Here is a 19,631-nt window from a genome sequence, read left to right as displayed (position 1 = left end):
AACACCCAGATGAGACGCTGCATGATGCAGTGTCTCATCTGGGTCTGCGCTGTTTGCTTAAAGGAATTTCTGTAAGAAATATTCTAAATAAAGAAATAACAAGGGCTGTTTGTAAAACATGCATGCCCCCCATAATTATGGGCTGTCAGTTGTAGTGGCAGCCATTGTGTGAATTCGTTTTCTGTCACTGTGACCTTGACCTTTGACCTAGGGACCTGAAAATCAATAGGGGTCATCTGCCAGTCAAGATCAATGTACCTATGAATTTTCATGATCCTAGGCGTAAGCATTCTTGAGTTATCATCCGGAAACCCTTTTACTATTTAGAGTCACTGTGACCTTCACCTTTGACCTAGTGACCTGAAAATCAATAGGGGTCATCTGCGAGTCATGATCAATGTACCTATAAAGTTTCATGATCCTAGGCGTAAGCGTTCTTGAGTTATCATCCGGAGACCATTTTACTGGTTCGAGTCACCGTGACCTTGACCTTTGACCTAGTGACCTGAAAATCAATAGGGCTCATCTGCAAGTCATGATCAATGTACCTATGAAGTTTCATGATCCTAGGCGTAAGCGTTCTTGAGTTATCATCCGGAAACCATCTGGTGGATGGACCTGCGGACGGACCGACGGACCGACCGACATGAGCAAAACAATATACCCCGTCTTCTTCAAAGGGGGGCATAAATATACTAGACATCCCTAATTTTGGAAATAAATTGATCCAAGTTAGAAGGATGGGAGAGTCCACTAGGAATAAATGGGTTAAAGCTCAGACAGTACTGTGAATTGTCTTTATAACGCTTAGTATACAGTGAATACTTTTTTAAACACTTATTATAAAGCTAATAATCTTTATAGCTGACACTTATCAGTGAATAGTCTTTCCAACTCAGAAGCGAAGTGAAAATGGCAATGTGCAAACAGCATAAATCAAGAACAGCCTGTTTGTAACTCGCAGACTGTAAAGGTTTTATGCCGTTTGCTGCTCATCAATATCTAAGGGTTGGGAATAAAGCCTTCAAAAGTTTAATCTAGTAAGAAAGGTCTTTAATTAAGTTTAACTTTCCATGGGACTACAAATGCATGAACATAAGTTTTTAAAATGTCAAGGTTTAACAGCTTCTACCATACAATGGATAGTGTAACAAAAACCTAAACATATTTACAGGGATAATCAGATGTTCATAATTACAGAAAACTTCATTTATAAAACATGCTGTGCAACATTTTTTGTTATCTGCCAGTTTTAACATTGCATGTCAGGTTTTTATGTGTAAAACAAAAATACTCAAATAATGATCAACATGAAAGCGAAAGTGACAATCCCATTATAACTGTCTCCTTTGAAATTTTTTGAAAAAATGTCATTAGCAATTGGACAATTCATTTTGCTAATAACTATTAACAAAGATGTATTACCTAATTTATCTAAGTGTTGTCAAGAATTTACTGTTGATTTAAACAAATGGATTTTTAACAGTAGATGGAATTAATCATTTTCAACTTATTTTTCATCAGCAACATGTAAACAATCCAAGCACGTTTACTACTGGGCAAAGTATTAAAGCTGCACCTCCTCATTTACCATATCAAATTGTTTTAAATGTATCATTAGCTAACAAAGGAAAAATATAGTCCAATTTCACCAGACATTGTGAGAAATATCAACTGAAATATCTTAGAGACTTGTTAATGTATATACTAGATTAAATGACATATTTACAATTTGAGTATTTTTTCAGCACAAATTTGATAATTGGCATGCAAAATGGAGCTTAAAAATATGTTCTTAAAAAGATCAAACCATATTGACCAACAATACAAGTGAAAATTGGTGTCCATTGGGATGACAGATTAAATGATAACATGTATGAATGAAAATTGATTATGTTTATAGGTTATAAAAAACTACATAGTTTCAGCTTCACTAACATATTTTGTTAATGTGTGTTTATTGGCATGATAGGTTGTGCGATAACAAACTTTTGACAATCATGGCCTTCTATTATATTCATATTATTCTAAGAGCAAAAAATTAATAAGATAGCTGCTTTAAGAATTACACCTTATAAATATTGACCTCCTTAAATATTCAAGATGTTTAATTTTAATTTGTGTGAAAACATTTCTACTTTGAAAGCAAATGTCTGATATAAAATATTACTGATAATTTATTGTTGAGTTTTAAGGTTATTTAATTAGAATAAAAAAATAGTACAATGAATTCAATATCTTTGAAATTTGATTTAAAAATTGATTGAAATTATTCTATGACTACATTAAGCAGTGAGCATTTCAGTGTAGATAATCATGCACCCTGAGCATCATTTAGAGTGCAAATAAAAAACAACAACATGTATCCGTATATCCTCATTATCTGGCTAACGAGACAGCAATGGAGCTGTTTTGTATTAAAAAAACACATAAAAAAGCGATTTTTTCTCATGAAACTTCTGAGGACTGGACTGAAAGAACTTTAAAAGATAAATGTCACAGGCAAAGATTGATTTTCAATTCTCATGTGACGCTACATGTAAAGCATTGTTGATGAGTAGGGCAAAGAAAAAAAAAGTTAAGCAAACAAATGTCACAACTCATACTGGCATACATATATTTCAACAAAACTAAATTACCCATATAGCGGTCCCAGATGACAACATTTCCATTTTCCAAGCCCACCGCCAGAATGTTTGTATCTGGAGACACTGCAGAGCATGTGATCCTATTGGTGAAAGGCCAAACCAGGTCTGCTTTGAACTCAATATCTGGAAAATATTGACCAAAAAACATTAATTTTATACAAATGCATTTACTGTTACTGAAAAATATGATGAAAACAATAAATGTGTACATGTTACAAAGATTGCCCTGCTTGATGCTACTTGACACATGACAGTGGTAGTCATCATCTTAATTAATTATAAACAAATTAAAGTATTAAAATTAATGAAGGGCAAAAACTCTAACAATAGAGGAGCAAGATTAATGGTTCTTGTGCACTGCAGATCCTCAAAGGATATCTACATACATAATAAGTTTCACCATTGACATCTCTTTTAGTTTTCAAAATAACCTCTAGACAAAATTTTAGTACTTCAGAAACACAATGCCCCCTAATGCGCCGCTTTAATTTTTTTTAACCTTTGACCTTGAAGGATGACCTTGACCTTTCACCACTCAAAATGTGCAGCGCCATGAGATACACATGCGTGCCAAATATCAAGTTGCTATCATCAATATTGCAAAAGTTATGACCAAGGTCAAAGTTTTGGTTAAAGTTTTGGGACGCACACACAGACACATACAATTACAGACTGGCCAAAAACAATATACCCCCGATCATTCGATCCGGGGGCATAAAAATAACAAAGGGCAAGAAATAACTCCAAAACAATGAAAGCAAGAGTAATAGTTCTTGTGCATCGTACACACAAATAATAAGATCTACCAGCATTTTACATTTAAATATGATTCTCTATGGAAAGATCAGCCAGAAACACGTTAGCCCAATATTGTACTTGCCTTTGGATGTCTTAATCAGTGAGTACTGCATGAAATTAGTCGACCCTGGCCACCATACTGCTACACATGTTGACCGCCCTATGTATGCAACAGACAAACATAAATAGACGATATTTGTTGGATTTTGTGAAATATCAATTATAATTCAGGTGTGATTGTAGAAAACAATATTTTTACAAGTGGTGCAGCTACAAGTGAATTTTTTTTCTATGGTCACAAGTAAATTAAAATCAATATTCCAACAAATGCAACAAATTCTTTTTTTATTTTATGCTAACATATGATTATTTTGTTTTGTTTTTGCTGAAAATGATGTAAAGGCATGGAGACAATGTCATTTCACAGTATAATTCTGAAAGTTATCAATAATTTTCACTTTTAGTTTTCTCTGTTTGAAGCAGTGAATTATCAGTTTTAATTCCCTGATATTTCTCGAAAAAACCACCGGAAAGCATAAAACAAATCAATTTTATTGAATTAAATAAAATTCTGAAAAGTTGTTGATAACACATTTCTATTTCATGTGGAACTACTATGATGATGACCTGCAGAATCCCCACTTGACTGGAAACATATCAACCTTCAAGTTCTACCACAATTGTTACTGCTTTAAAACAAGAGCACCGCATAACGGGTGCCAACGCTCGGCTGCAAAAGCTTGTCAGAATTTTTTTTCTTTTAAGAGGTCACAGTGACCTTGACCTTTGACCTAGTGACCCTTAATTGGATGTGGCATGTAGAACTTATCAAGAAGCAACTACATATGAAGTTTCAATGTTGTAGGTGGAAGCACTGTGATGTTAGAGGCAAAGTTAAAGTTTTATATTAGAGGTCACAGTGACCTTGACCTTTGACCTAGTGACCCAAAAATGGGTGTGGCATGTAGAAGTCATCAAGGTGCATGTACATATGAAGTTTTAAAGTTGTAGGTGGAAGCACTTTAATTTTAGAGGCAATGGAAAGGTTTTAGCACGACGCCCGGATGACGGACGACGAGGAGGCTATGACAATACCTCGGATTTTCTTCGAAAACAGCCGAGCTAAAAATCAAGATGCTTTTTTTTTAATCTATGGATGCTCATGCCGTTACTGCTCTTTTTTTGCCGCTTTCACTAAAATGAGTTGTGCTTTTTTAAGAAATCAAACTAAGCTTAAGGGACAAAAGTTTCAATAATAATCAAAAAAACTAAGTTCAGTTATAACGTAAAAAAAAACTGGTTCAACATTTACATTTAACCTCATAAAGAGTGATGGAAAGAATTTGAGCTGTGCTCAGAGAAAAGGGCTTAATGAACGTGCATTAAGTGTCCTCTCAGATGAGCCTGTGCAGTCTGCACAGGCTAATTAGGGACGACACTTTCCGCTTTAAAGGAATTTCTAGTTCAAAGAAGTTCTGTTCTCAACCAAAATCCAATGTAGGAGGAAAAAGTCATCCCTGAATGCACATGCTATTATGGGACAACACTTTGGGCAAATGGGTTAAGCCCAGTTTTTCCATAGCGCGGCTAATTTATCTTCCTCTTATATCACTAATATATATGCATCACTCCTTCTGGGGCCACTTTAACCTCCCTTACCCTCAAGGCTGGCTTGTTCAAGGCCCAGGGGCAACATTCTCCCAGTCCCCATGAAGTGGAAATTAGGATGTCTGCAATAGTAAAATCAATTTTTAACAAAGGCATGTGCATAAAGTGTCGTCCTTGAGTGCAGTCCGCAAAGGCTAATCTAGGATAATACTTTCCGTCTAGGCTGGATTATTGTTTTGAAGAGAATTCCTTTAAACAAAAAATTCCATACAAGCTGAAAGAATTGCCCTTGATAAGCCTGTGCAGTATGCACAGGCTTATCAGGGACGACACTTTTTATTTAGACAGGATTATCGATTAGAAGAGAATTCCTTTAAATAAAATTATTCCATAAAAGCATACCAGAATACACACATGCATTTAACCCATTAGATCATGGATCTAATGATTAGCAAGAAATGATATGAGTCGTGTTCTAAGAAAACTGGGCATAATGCATGTGCGTAAAGTGTTGTCCAAGATTAGCCTGTGCAATCCACACAGGCTAATCAGGGACGATACTTTCCCCCTATACTGGATTTTTTGCTAAGAAGAGACTTCCTGTAAACAAAAATAGCATATAAGCGGAAAGAGTTGTCCCTGATTAGCCTGTGCGGACTGCGCAGGCTAATCTGGGATGTCACTTTACACACATGTATTTAACAGCTTTTTTACAGAGCACGGCCCATGTGCTTAGAATTTATTACCAAAACTACATGGTGGCCTGACTAAGCATGATTGATAGAAAATGAATGATTTGTTAGAACATTATTATCAATCACAACATTTAAGTTCTTAACATAATGAAAGGCAAAAGACCAAGTCAGGTCTGAATAAAGATATATTTTGTTTTCTATCCCGCCACCCATGCTAAATAAAGGTGCGTCAGTAAGCAGGGAAATGCAGTTGCTTTTATTATTATTTATTTTATATTTCGTATAACATGAAATACTTACATTCAAATGATCATTCTTTCTGGGTTTGTCAGTTCTTTTTAAATGCGTCTCTGAGCTTTTTTACTCAACACTGAATAAATTTTAAAAGTTTCAAACTAAAGAATTTTTAAAAACAAGAGGGCGAGTGGCCATAAGTTGTTCACCTGAGACATAAAGGAACTTAACTATTCTGAAAAGGTGGAGCTTAAAATAAGTACTTAATGAAACATAAATATTTAATTTCTAGGCACATTTTTATGTTCAGACCAAGTTCCATGATGATTTGCTTATAAATGTGACTTCTAGAGTGGTTACAAGCTTTTTTTCATTTTATGCCTAATTTACCACCACACCTACCTAGATAAAAGTCTGAAAGCAGATTGAACTAAAAACATATGTCTTCAAAGAACATATCCATCAAATTATCTACATGGAAAAACACATCATGGAATCAAAGGTTAAGACTACACAAAAATGGCCATGTTGTATGTTTGTTAGTTTTATCACTCCAGCAGTTAAAATCTTGTGTAACATGCTAAACTGCTAGTTAGTTTCATCACTCTATCATCCACAAAAATCTCATGAAGGATGGACATTTTGGAAAGGGAAAATTTTAATTCACCCCTTAAAAGTAGAGGCATACAAGCAAATAACGACTAATAAATAATTGATGGAGTCTTGTTCTGGGAAAAATTAGCTTAAACCATGAGATAAAAGTGTTGTCCCATTTAGTGAAGTCCAGACAGGCTAATCAGGGACAGCACATTCCGCTTTTATAGAATGATTCACTTACATGAAGTCGTTTCTAAACAAAAAGGTGGAAAGTGCCTCAATGACTAGCTTATGTTGAGTGCACAGGCGCATGACACTTTACGCACATGCATAAAGCCCAATTTTTCGACAGTGCGCCCCAAAAGCAAGTATAGGGAAATCACTCACTGCTGTGCAGTTACGCCCTCATCATCCTCTGTCTGGTACTTGGCCAGGTTGTCATGGAGATGCGTGAACACAGACTTTCGCAGATCCAGGTGGTTCTGAGTGAACAGCACGTTGGTTCCCGTAGCAACCACATCGCCAGGCTCCACCTTCTGACAGGAGCCGTGAAGATTTGATACCGACACCGCTGTGGAAAATAAGTTGTATTGTCAAGTTCAGAATTTGAATCGTCAATGTGGTGTAGTGAATATAGTGTCCGCCTAGAGACCAGGAGGTCACAGTTTCAATCCACACTTTAAATTCTTTAAATCTCCTACAAAGACACTTATAACTGGTTCAATCCAGGAAACAAACTCAAAGCCTTTCAATTAGCCTTTGGCTTTCAATGTTATCAAGCTAAAATGAATAGGTTTCGATTAAATTTAGAATTCATGCTTTAAGTTTATAAAGAAAAGAAAAAAATCTCAATGACAGAATTTTAAAAATAAGCCCATTTTCGCTGGTAAATTTCAAAATTTTTGGGTTTTATATGCTTACTTTTTTGGGGAGTCTCAAAAAGTATTAAAGACTTCCAATAATAGAAATACAAGAGACTTTAATGTGAAAATGTTTCTATGTTTTGTAATCCTTTTTTCAAATGTAAGACATTAAAGTCACTGTGATATTATGGGCATCTAACATTTTATAAGTGTGTATCGCAACCGTTGCTTATTTTTGGTGTTTTCACATCATATACACTTATATTTGTTAATGCAGCATCAATATACTAAAACAATATCCCGGAAAGAGAAAAATAATGCATTTGAATATCAACCGTACTTTCGTTTAACAACTGATCACGCATGTACAATGTGAACCTAAATTTAGTTTTAGTGCAGATTCGTTTATACGACACAAAGACACAATTTTGTTTTACTGATCATTTCAGCTTACAGGACTGGGTGAGTCACGTAAAATATTGAATATAAAATATATTTTTATTAACAACTGGTAGCAAGATGAGTTGCAGATAATTGGTCAGTAACCACATTTTAACTTACTCTTTTGACCTGTTAATTCTTTTCAGCTCAATTCAACAGTGAAAAATGCCCATAATATCACTTTAACTCTGTCGCTTCAAAAAAAAAGAAAAACGTGTTTGGTTTTGTTACTGTCACAGGAGATGATTAACATAGTTTAACTTGTACAAGTAGTCATAAAATAAGGAAATATTATATGTTGATTTTGCTGTATTTAAGATTGTAGTTTGATTGCATTAGTGGTAATATAAATTTTCATATTCTTGTGAAAAAATTGTTTATCTCTACAATTCAGTTTCAAATAGGTAAGATTGTACATTCTCAGTTTTTGTGTATTGATAGAAATAAATAAATTCTATGCAAGAGGGCTAATCTTTCTGTAAAACAACTCATACATGGAGGGTGTTTAATTTTAAGAAGAAACACATGAAAAGAGGAGTCATATCTGCTTTTATCTATACTGCAATTAGACGTGGATTACCTGGAATTAACTGAGGGGGTGGTTTCACTTTCATTATCAGCTGTGGTGCCCCAAACTTGTATTCCCCAGACAATGGGTCCTTTATCAAAGAAAAACACAAATGTATTCATATATTCCACAAACATTCATACAAGAAATGGTATACTAAACAAACTTTATTTCTTATTGTAAACTTGCTTCACAGGTCAGGTTGAGGATAATAATACTAATATAATATAATATGAGCCTCGCTCTAATAACAATGGGCGGCATGGCTGCTGTAAACTATGTCATGCATGTTGTAAAGTGTCATCCAAGATTAGATTGTGCAGTCTGCCTAAGCTAAACTGGCACTACATTTTCTGCCTTAACATAGATTTTGTTTAGAGAAGGCTTACTTCACACAAAAAATTCATTTAAGCCTTTGCATGCTGGGAAATTTGTCGTCTGCTAAAACGTCGTCTGCTGAATTTTTAAAATTAGCATTTTCTTTGATTTTTTTCAAAGAATACTATCAGAATAGCAAACAGTTTGGATCCTGATGAGACGCCACATTCTGTGGCGTCTCATCTGGATCCAAACTGTTTGCAAAGGCCTTCAAAATTCGGTTCCCGCACTGAAAGGGTTAATGCAGAAAGTGTCATCCCTGATTCGGCAGTGCAGACTGCAAAGGCTAATATTGAACAACACTTTATGCACATGCATTAAGCCACGTTTTCCTTGAACACGGCTCATATTAATAATATTGCCCATCTATACCCATCACTTTACAGAACCTGAGAAAAAATGGCATTTCAAATAAACTAGTTAAATTAGTTACATTTATGTATATGTTTTACACTAAATAAGTATTCAATATAATTTTTGTATAGATCAATTAGATTTTGATAAAAAGCTAATAAAATGTGGTATAAAGTAGTTTTGTAGAGATATCATTGTTATTCAGATCATCATAGATGCGAAAAGCAAATATGTTAATAATATTATGATGTCAATACATCATACATTTTTCATAATTAACACAGTTATGTTTAAAATTTTATGAACAATTTGGTCTGATGATTACAAATTTCCATGAATAAATAATTTGTTTAAAATGCAAATTAATTAAGTTATCAATTTGGTTTTTGTGAATAAGATACATTTTTCATTATCATAACCTTTACAATGAAGGTGATAGATCTTCTTAGTATCTCACAAGTATTTCACAATTATAAATGAATAAGTTTAAAGAGTTCATCAAATTGCTTTTAAGTAACATTGGAATTCAATGTTGTTGTAAATATACACTTGTATGTTTAATTGTTTTTAATTTGTTTTGGTACATGACCATTATAAATAAAAAACTGTAAAAAATGAAAAACTGTTTCGCCCAATTGGTGCAAAAAGTATTTTGTGCCTTCTAATTTCAATTGCACATGGTACCTTTTTGCACAAAGGGGGTGATTTGTTGTTTTTAACTTAATTATATAAATTCTCATAGCAATTATATTGGAGCATGAAAAGTGTAAGTGAGCATGCGTTTTTTGATGTTGTGTTTCCCATCTATTTGAACTGATATCACTCAATTCCTTTAGATTTGTCCCATAGCAGCAGTGGGACATAGTAATGTGAAAAGTGGTAACTATATTTTCATGGCCAATAACAGTTTTACACAATACAATTCATACATGCATAATATGCAAAACTTGTGAATGCCCTATCTATAACAAAAACAAACTTCATTGAAAATAATGGTTGATGTGAGCCACTTCAAAGCCAATAAGATTTTACTTCATACTTTCTATATAAATACTTGGGATGAGACAGACATTTTGATTATCAGCCCAAATGTAATCACAACTGATAGGTGAATTGTACATGTACTGAGTTCCACAGAGCTACCTTACAGCTTCTACTAAAAAACAATTAAATCAGGAAAATGATTGTCATGCCCTTAATAATACAACCAAGGCATATCAATGAATTAAAATGTAGATAATATTTTCGATATACCAACAGCATAACAATATAATACTACGCAGCGAACGGTAATTCCTCTGCCTATTCAATAACTTTAATCCTTTACCACTTAGATATGTATTTTTATGCATTTGTAGTCCCTCAGAAAATTCAATTTACAGATTAAAAGACCTTTCTTACTAGATTTATAAAGGCTTCATTTCCAACCCTAAGATACTGATGAGCAGCAAACAGCATAATACCTGAACAGACTGCGAGTTATAACTTCTGGTTTATGATGCTGTTTGCACATAGTCATTTTCACTTTGCTTCTGAGTGGGAAAGGGTTAACATGAACATGATTTACCGCCTATAATTCTATCATGGTTAAATTAAAATGATAATGTAAGATCAAAAGAAGTTAATGTCATTATTCGATGTCAGCAATGTTAATTAGTCATTAATTATTTTCAAAATTGACATCTAAAGAAATAATGTAAAATTCAGAAAATGTTCAGCCACAATTACCATAAAAGATGTTTCTTCTGTAATCTTTACTACGAAAGAAGTTTAAAAATTTGCTTTAAAAATAACTGAAAGTAGTATTTTTTCAATATTTACATAATTAGACATAAGTATGTTTTACAGGAAATAAGGTCTGTTGTTTATAACCTCAATGTCACTTAATGTGTCAGCATTCAACTGCTTATGCACTGGAAGTTACAGATAATGTTCCAAAATGGTTTGCAATATACTGCAACATTTTTGTACTTTACGTCCAACAAAATATAAAGGGGCTTATTATTTAAGTTATGCAAATTTACTTACAGCAATATTTTATGATATGGAAAAGTAACATATTATTTATTAAGAATATAAAATAAATGCAAATATTACAGAAACCAGAGAACATTCAGAAAAAATCCCCCATAAGATCATATTTATAAAAAACTAAATCTAAAATTGTAAATCTTGCAACGTAAGCATTTATTACCTACTCATCTTCTATCAATACTATAGCAGCTTAGAACAAATATATTACCAGTCCATGATACCAAATAGTCCAATCTGCTGAGTTACATAAAAACATAAATATTATAAATAACATGACTAACCACCATCTTGCTAAAATTATAACAAAAACAAATCTAACCAATATACACGATAGATCAATTTGACTGTTTTATAACAAATATGCATGGGAAATAGTTGTTAGTTTGTTACAACAATTTTTTGTAACTATTTGTCTAATTCACATAATGATTTACAGACTTGCAGCAATGACATATTAACCCTTTGCATGCTGGGAAATTTGTCGTCTGCTAAAATGTCTTCTGCTGAATTTCTAAAATTAGCATTTTCTTCGATTTTTTTCAAAGAACACTATCAGAATAGCAAACAGTTTGGATCCTGATGAGACGCCGCGTTTTGTGGCGTCTCATCTGGATCCAAACTGTTTGCAAAGGCCTTCAAAATCAGGTTCCCGCACTGAAAGGGTTAATCTAAAAAACTAATGTTTCACAGTCATCATAGTAATCTACTTTGGGCTGCACAATTTAATGTAGCGGGTTATTCAAATATAAACTTGAGGCCAAACATGACTTGTTGTGAAATTATGTGTTGCAGGTAACGGTGGTGGTGGTGGGGGGGGGGGGGGGGAGAATGATAATTAATAAACTGCTACTTAAAGACACACTTAAGTAACAAACTCTTGGAGAATTATCTCAATTTGGACAAATTAAACACATTTTAAAACTGCTACTTAAAGACACACTTCAGTAACAAACTCTTGGAGAAGTATCTCCATTCGGACAAATAATTAAACACATTTTAAAGTTGCTTTTTAATCACAGGTTGGGATAACACAGTAAACGCACATGTGTTTGGCCTTCATAAAGCCAGTCCTCACTAAAACATAATAAAAATAATTGGAATATTTAAACATACAGCTCAAACTTATCATCAGACAAAGATGACACATACAATATTGAGTATGTTCTATTTACTGCGTTAACAATGACATGCTGTGTCAAGACCATTAGACCAAGCCAAGTTAACAGACACCTGGACAAATTGCAAAATTATTAAAAAATTTCAGAAATATAAAAAAATCAAAAGTATCATCTTCCGAATCAATTGTAGGATTGAAGTTTGAGAAAAGTTGACAATTTGATAAATTAAGAGAGCAGAATTTTTTTTTTAACATGACCCAAATATGGTATTTATTTATTCAAGATTACATGTAACACAATTCAGACATAATTACGGTACACATTCTGATAACATGACATATTTTTTTTAAATACAGTTTTTTTAAATACTTTAAAATTACATTGTTTTTAACACTTACAAAAAGAAATAATGGTTTATGACAATTTTAAACAGTTGTTATTGCGAAAACAATTTCCTCTTTTAATATGTCTTATTAGCATAAATAAGTATTAATAACCAAGTAGTGCATATTGTGAGTATAAGGTTAAGAAAAGTATGTTATTTTCAGAAACTTGACACAAAAAGGGTCACATATAGGTATGGACAGCATAATACTTTATGATTAATTAAATTTATTTTGAAGAGGATGTTATAACAGATAAAATAATTATTCAAACAAAATCATTAACTAATTTAAAAAACATCACATTGAACAATTCAAAAGTAGCAGATATTTGCGATCAAATAGTCCACAGTTAAGGATTTTTTTCATGGGATGATGGTTTCCATGAAACTAACATATTTTTTGCCTCAATGTGCAAAGCCTTTACTTGCCAATAATTTATATAATACAAGAAGACACATAATTGCATACAATTTACATATAATTTATGTACATCATACAAAAAAAATGTTTAATCACATAATAATTACTAGGTACGATTTGCAAAAAGATACTCATACTAATACATGTATTTAAGAAAAGCATTATATATTATTATTATTATTATTGCATAATTAATTTTTTGTGCACACTCAAATGTAGCTTTTTTTGCAAGGTCAAAGTTCTGGACTAAACAAAAAAGCAGGTTTTTCATTTCAAACACAAAGATTAAAAACATGTCAATGATGCATTTAAATGTATGTTACAGTGTATATGAATTTCTTAATTCTACACATTATTTAAATCATTGGCATGTAAATCCTTTGAACTTTACGGAAAATGGTCACAAACACCAGATGACAAAGGTAAAACATGTGACAAAAACAGTGAAGGATGAAATGGTTAGAAATGGTAGTTGGTCATAAGAGCTGGGACCTGGTGACTTACTGACTCCCGGATTTGATCTAAATTCACGTCGCCCGCTTGTGCAGATCGATCTGAGTCGAGTTTAGAGGTAGCACTAGCTGGACGTGAACTCTGTTGCAACTAAATTGTGGATTTATTACAGCATAATTATTTGTTTGTTTGTGTTTTTATTTTCTACATCTTTCTAATGCTTACACTAAACACCTAAAAAATCTTTACAAAATCTCTCCTATAAAATTTCCAGTTTTCTATTCAATCTACAAACTGTAAAATTCTTACATTTATACCATGATAGTATTTTAAATTTAACTCTACTTTATGTTTAATCACTGCCAAGAACCTTTCTTCAGCCATAACATTTTACAAGATTAATATTTCCTCCTTGTAGTGCTGTCTAATGAAAATGTGACTTAATCAGTTTAATGTGAATCAAACTGACATTTTTGTTTTAGACACTAAAATGAAATTGATTTAGTTCTACTCTACATAATATCTAATTAATAGTAACTAAAATATAGAGACAATGACTCCATGCAGCATTTAAAAGGAATGACATTTAAAACACAATAATCTATGTCTGTTTGCAGTTAAATTGGATGCGATCTCAAGTTAAATGCTGCTCGCAAGTTAAAATGCCACCCAATGTTAAATTACAACACTGAAACCAATGATTTTATTATGACAAATTTATTGAGAATAGGGACTTAAAAACAAGATGCATGAATGTCCTAACTCATGAATGCTTGAAACCTAAATGAGAGATGACCCACGTCATGCAAATAAAAAAAATAAAAAATTACCACATGTATATAGCGCCCTTTTCATACTTGAGATGTGCATTCAAAGGAGCTTTATTACATATTTTTCCCTGATCACTGGAAAAAATGTAATAAAGCTCCTTTGAATGCACATCTCAAGTATGAAAAGGGCGCTATATACATGTGGTAATTTTTTTTTATATTTGCTTGACGTGGGTCATCTCTCATTTAGGTGGATGCGCAGGCTGGACTGAAGCTATGCTGGTCACATATGGCATGTTACCCATGTTCTCATGAAACAGGTCAGATAACAAAATCTTCTCCACAAACACAAATTAAGAGCTCAGGGTGAAAATATTGTACCACTTATTCCCTTATAAACGCTCCAGGCCTAATTACTAGTATTTTAAGATCCAAGCAACATCTCATCTGAATCACCCAGCCTAAATAATTTCTTCAAATTGTGCTTTACAATCTGGATGGAAAATGATGATTAAATTCAGACACACTATAATGATTGCATATACGTAGTATTTATTGTACGCTTGGACAAAATTAATGAACAGACCACCAAAAGTTAATGGACTTGTATTTACTATTCCTCTTTGTGCAACACAAAGCTCAGCGGAATTTACAAGGGACCGGTTCAACAGCTGCACACACAAGACAACAGCCATGTCATGTACACTGTAAAGCTATATAAATGATATAATAGATGCAGTTTTAATGAATATTCATGACACTGAACCGCAAGTGATACATCAGTTATTATAAATAATAATAATATATAATGATATGGTACAAGCTATTTGCATTATAATAACATGGCTTATTGTTAACCACTGTATATATCTGCTCAATCTATCATACTTTCAGTTAGTACATTTGAATATTAAAGACATTTTTTTTAATCATTATGCTCATTCATTTTTGTCAACCACTGAATCTGACAAATCATTATATTATTCCAATTTCTTAACATTTCAATGACATAAGGTCAATGATTAAACCGACTTAATGATAACAAATGTGTTCAATTTTATGCTAATAAGGAACTACTGACACAGACATTTTTATCACAGTATTATTTTATTATCAAGCTTATATGAGCAATACATTAAAAATAAGCCATATTTCTGATAATCTACATGTGAGTGTTTGCTCTGCCTTCCCTGTGCACTGTGATCCAAACATTAAAATGGCACTGTTCCATTCTTATTGTACATAAAAAATGCACAAAAAATAGATGGACATAAATTAAGCATTATTTTTTAAGACTTATTAATATTATTAGTATTTCAATATCATTGACTCTACATGTATAATACCATACCACACTAGCCAAGTCATACGCACACATATTGTAAACTGCCATGCTAGAGTTTACTTTCAAGAAGTTTTACAACATTACAGTTGTAAAAGAGTATTCTTAATTTTAAGACTAATGATGGTGCCTAATGGTTCAAATAAAACAACAAAAAATTACATCAGACCCTGTTACTGTTTTTATACAACATGGTTTCATGAGTTTGATATCCATGATCACTTGGACATGGAACCAACAAAATGTTTGATAAATAATTTTTTAGATTGATTTTGTTCAGCCATACAATTATTCCAAAGGCTTAAATTAAAAATGCAAATGAATGAGCAATCTAGGATGATGACAATAATATTTAGGCCTTGTTCTGGGAAAACTGGGCTTAACACATGTGCATAAATTGTTGTCCCTGATAAGCCTGTCAAGTCCACACAGGCTAACCAGAGACGACACTTTCCGCGTTTATTGTATTTTTCCCTTGAAGAAAGTATCTTCTAAGCAAAAATCCAGGTAAGTTCAAAAGTGTTCTCCTTGATAAGCCTGTGCAGACACAGGCTAATCTGGGACAACACTTTATGCACAAGCATTTAACCCCGTTTTCCCAGAGGGGGGTAAATATCATATTACTTTGTAACACAACAGGTGGTGATATAGTGCATCCCAATTGTCACAAAACCCTTGCCATGGCACTTCAACACACGTGCTTTTGTTCTCACTCTTTTAGACCGAGATCCTTGATAGAGATTTTGCCGCACAAACACATTAAATCGTATGGCTCTACTTGAACCTGAACTTGTATTCAACTGTGTGCCTGACTAATACAGCAGATAAAAATATGTTATTAAGATTTATTCTCTAGAACTTTGGCTATAGACACATGTTACACATGCAGTTAAAAAAATAAATTGCAATGTTTACAATTTGAAATATTTTTATTCCCTTTTTGATATGGGCGATTCGCTAACATTTACACACGCTTAATGTCTGTAATTTTGAATTCGCTAACTTTTTGACGCGCAAAAATATTCACTTATACAGCACTTGCTATTTGCGAACATTTCATTAAAAAATATGAATGCACATGTAGCTCTTTCATGACAAAAAAAAACATGGAAAAAAGCATGACAACGTTAAATTGGTATTTCACAATTCTAGCCATTCACAACAATATTCTACAATAGTGTTCCAATGAAAACTGCAGCAACAATAGATACTCTGGCCAAATGAAAGGTACCCATGAAAGCTTGGATTTGGAAAGGCGACTCGGAAAGCTAAATGTCACTTTAATCACACGTTCAGACTGTGACGGTTTCTGATCCTGAAGTGGTAGCTACAAAGGGAGGCTACTTTATCAAAGAAGGTAAAATACAAAAAGGAAAGAGTGGTGTCCCTTGTTCAAGAACAACTAATATTCAAGCAGGGCCTTCCCCAAGATGTTTTAGGTGCCCAGGTTCTGGACGGGGTGGGTCTTGGTATGTGTTTCCATCTCAACCACCCCTAAAAATGTGTATGTCATGCTTGTCCATTGACACAGTCACTTGCTGTTAGACTCTTTAAATATATTTACTGCAATGTATAAGTCTGAAAGTGTATTGGTTTTATATAGGATTTTGATGCATACAAGTTGAATCACTTTTATTTCCATTTCAATAAAATACTCATGCACTGGACAGTTTTTTAAGTGCAAAACTAATTTGAGGCCCCCTGCCCTGGATATGTTAAAGTCAGATTTCAAACACCCAGGAACCAGGGCACTAAGATCAACTTGGAAAGACCCTAATTCAAGTATTTATTTTACAAAAAACACAGAAAGTTTCTGTTTTCTTATCATTACAAAACATAGGAACCAAATTCAGGATGCCTTTATGTAAATAAAAAAAAATGCCAACAACCATAAAAAATGGAAATTATTTGATATAACATCTACTTCATGAAGATACTTACAGGAAATTAAATGTTCATTATGTAATCACTAGAATGTGTAGATGTACTTAGCCAAAGCACTCATAAATCACAACCAGTTATTTATTTTCAAAAGTTTAATAAACAGAAATGAATATTACTGTTAACACTGAACAGTTTACCAATAAAGAAGCACCAACAAAACTGGGAAAACATTGGGGGAAATACATTTTTATATACGCGAAAAACTACTGCATTCATCATTATAAATTACCTGATCAGTAGTGTCTTGCGGTGGCATGGACACAACGCTTGGTTCGTCTGTGTCTGCCTTACTTGGAGCATGTTCTGATGGGGCAATTGATTCAGTCTCCTGAAAGGTCAACTTATATATTCTTTAAATTCATAGATAGTTATTACTCCCCAGCAAGAAAGTAGAAGCAACAATCGACAGTTTTGTTTGTTAAATTGAGTCGCGTTCTGAGAAAACTGGGCATAATATATGTGCGAAAAGTGTCGTCCCAGATTAGCCTGTGCAGTCGGCACAGGCTAATCAGGGATGACACTATTCGCTTTTATGACATTCTTCATTTAAATGAAGTCTCTTCTTAGAAAAAAATCCAATTTAGGCGGAAAGTATTGTCCCTGGGACAACACTTTACGCAAATACATTATGCCCAGTTTTCTCAGAACACGACTCAATTAATCTGATTTTTGGTTGTTTTTTTCAACAGTATTTCCGTCATATGAAAGCGCTCATTTAACCAACTCACACTTATATGAAGGTCAAGCTGGTTTACCAGTACTAAGTTTACATCCAGTAACTGAAAACTGGCCTATTTGAATAAGAGGTAGGATGGAATGACCATAGAAAAGATTTCATGACCAATAACACAAAAGTTATGTGGTAGATACAGGGAATCAAACTTGCAATCCTTTGATTTGCAGTCCAGAGCTATATCAACTGAGCTAGCAAGCCTGGTTATACAATTCAACATAACTTACCATCATACAATCAGATCTGATTGACACTGTTCAACCCTTCAGTTAGCTATAAGATATTTTTGGGCTGACCTTTTTTCCTTAAATAATTATTACAATGTCCAAAGGGTTTCACAAAATTTTAAGTGAAGGAGTAGCTTGAACTATGTTGTGGCTTAATTAAAGGAGTATATGTGTAGATATTGGTGATGATACTCCAGATGTGTCGATTGCATTTAAATGAGTCTGCAATATTATGCAGTCATCATAATCCACATTGCAAGGTTAGTGGTTCAACTATTTCAAATTGCATAATAATTGTGTTTGCAATTGTATGATGAAAGGAAATTAAAGCTTAAATAACAGCTCTTAAAACTGTAAAAGACAAAACCTGGGTCTGTGAATTATTAAGCATGAAATGTTTGTTTTTTAATTTAATGTGTAACCTCAGAAGTAGCCTCGTCTCTTTTTTCCTTCTCTTCCTTCTTTTTCAAGGCTGTAACTATGGTTTCTAGGTCAGTAACCCATGTGTCCCTAGGTAGCTTGTAGATTTCCAGCCATATGTCCTGACCACCACCAACTGAAAATGTCACCATGATTGAGTGCTACATTGAATACGACTGATGGCCAGAAATCAGTCTGCATATGAAACACACTCTGGGGAATACATGGCTTGATGCATGTGCATGAAGGGTCGTCCCAGATTAGCCTGTGCAAAGCCCACAGGCGAATTAAGGATGACACTTTCCACCTAGATTGGATTTTCACTAAGAAGGGACATCCTTTAAACAGAGCTTCAGATAAGCATCGTTGTATCGTTATAACGATTGGTTTTTAAAGAAAAACGAAAAGACAATCAAAATCCATCGTATCAAAACGAATTGAGACAGACAGATCCAAATAATGACCGGCCGTTTGATCATACGGAATTTTCGAGTTCTGCGCAGCGATAGTTAAATGATAACGAGATTTCGGATACCTGATCCGTGAATAAGTTGATTGTAATCAGTAATATTCGCATTTCCGTTTCCGCTCTACTGTTAA

At 33.5% G+C, this 19,631-nt stretch overlaps 1 protein-coding gene across 6 annotated transcripts in view; it reads right to left on the bottom strand.

Annotated features, from left to right (window-relative positions):
* The window catches only part of LOC127877583 (WD repeat-containing protein 93-like), a 49,069-nt gene that overhangs the window by 21,019 nt on the left and 8,419 nt on the right, over window positions 1-19,631 (bottom strand). For 5 of the 6 annotated variants that reach the window (XR_008048488.1, XM_052423560.1, XM_052423559.1 and 2 more), the window contains exons 5-12: window positions 19,034-19,167; window positions 17,881-17,979; window positions 13,647-13,745; window positions 8,465-8,543; window positions 6,968-7,151; window positions 5,106-5,176; window positions 3,529-3,606; window positions 2,640-2,771 (exon numbers count right to left, since the gene is read on the bottom strand). Coding sequence is in view for 5 of the 6 variants with exons in the window: in XM_052423560.1 (XP_052279520.1) it covers window positions 2,640-2,771; window positions 3,529-3,606; window positions 5,106-5,176; window positions 6,968-7,151; window positions 8,465-8,543; window positions 13,647-13,745; window positions 17,881-17,979; window positions 19,034-19,167 (876 nt within the window). In the remaining variant the exon portion in view is untranslated. The remainder of the gene's footprint in view (window positions 1-2,639; window positions 2,772-3,528; window positions 3,607-5,105; window positions 5,177-6,967; window positions 7,152-8,464; window positions 8,544-13,646; window positions 13,746-17,880; window positions 17,980-19,033; window positions 19,168-19,631) is intronic. The other variant, XM_052423563.1, reaches the window with a different exon arrangement.

Source organism: Dreissena polymorpha, chromosome 4 (genome assembly GCF_020536995.1).
Source record: "Dreissena polymorpha isolate Duluth1 chromosome 4, UMN_Dpol_1.0, whole genome shotgun sequence".
Taxonomy (NCBI): Eukaryota; Metazoa; Mollusca; class Bivalvia; order Myida; family Dreissenidae; genus Dreissena; species Dreissena polymorpha.
This window is presented reverse-complemented; position numbering and strand designations above follow the sequence as displayed.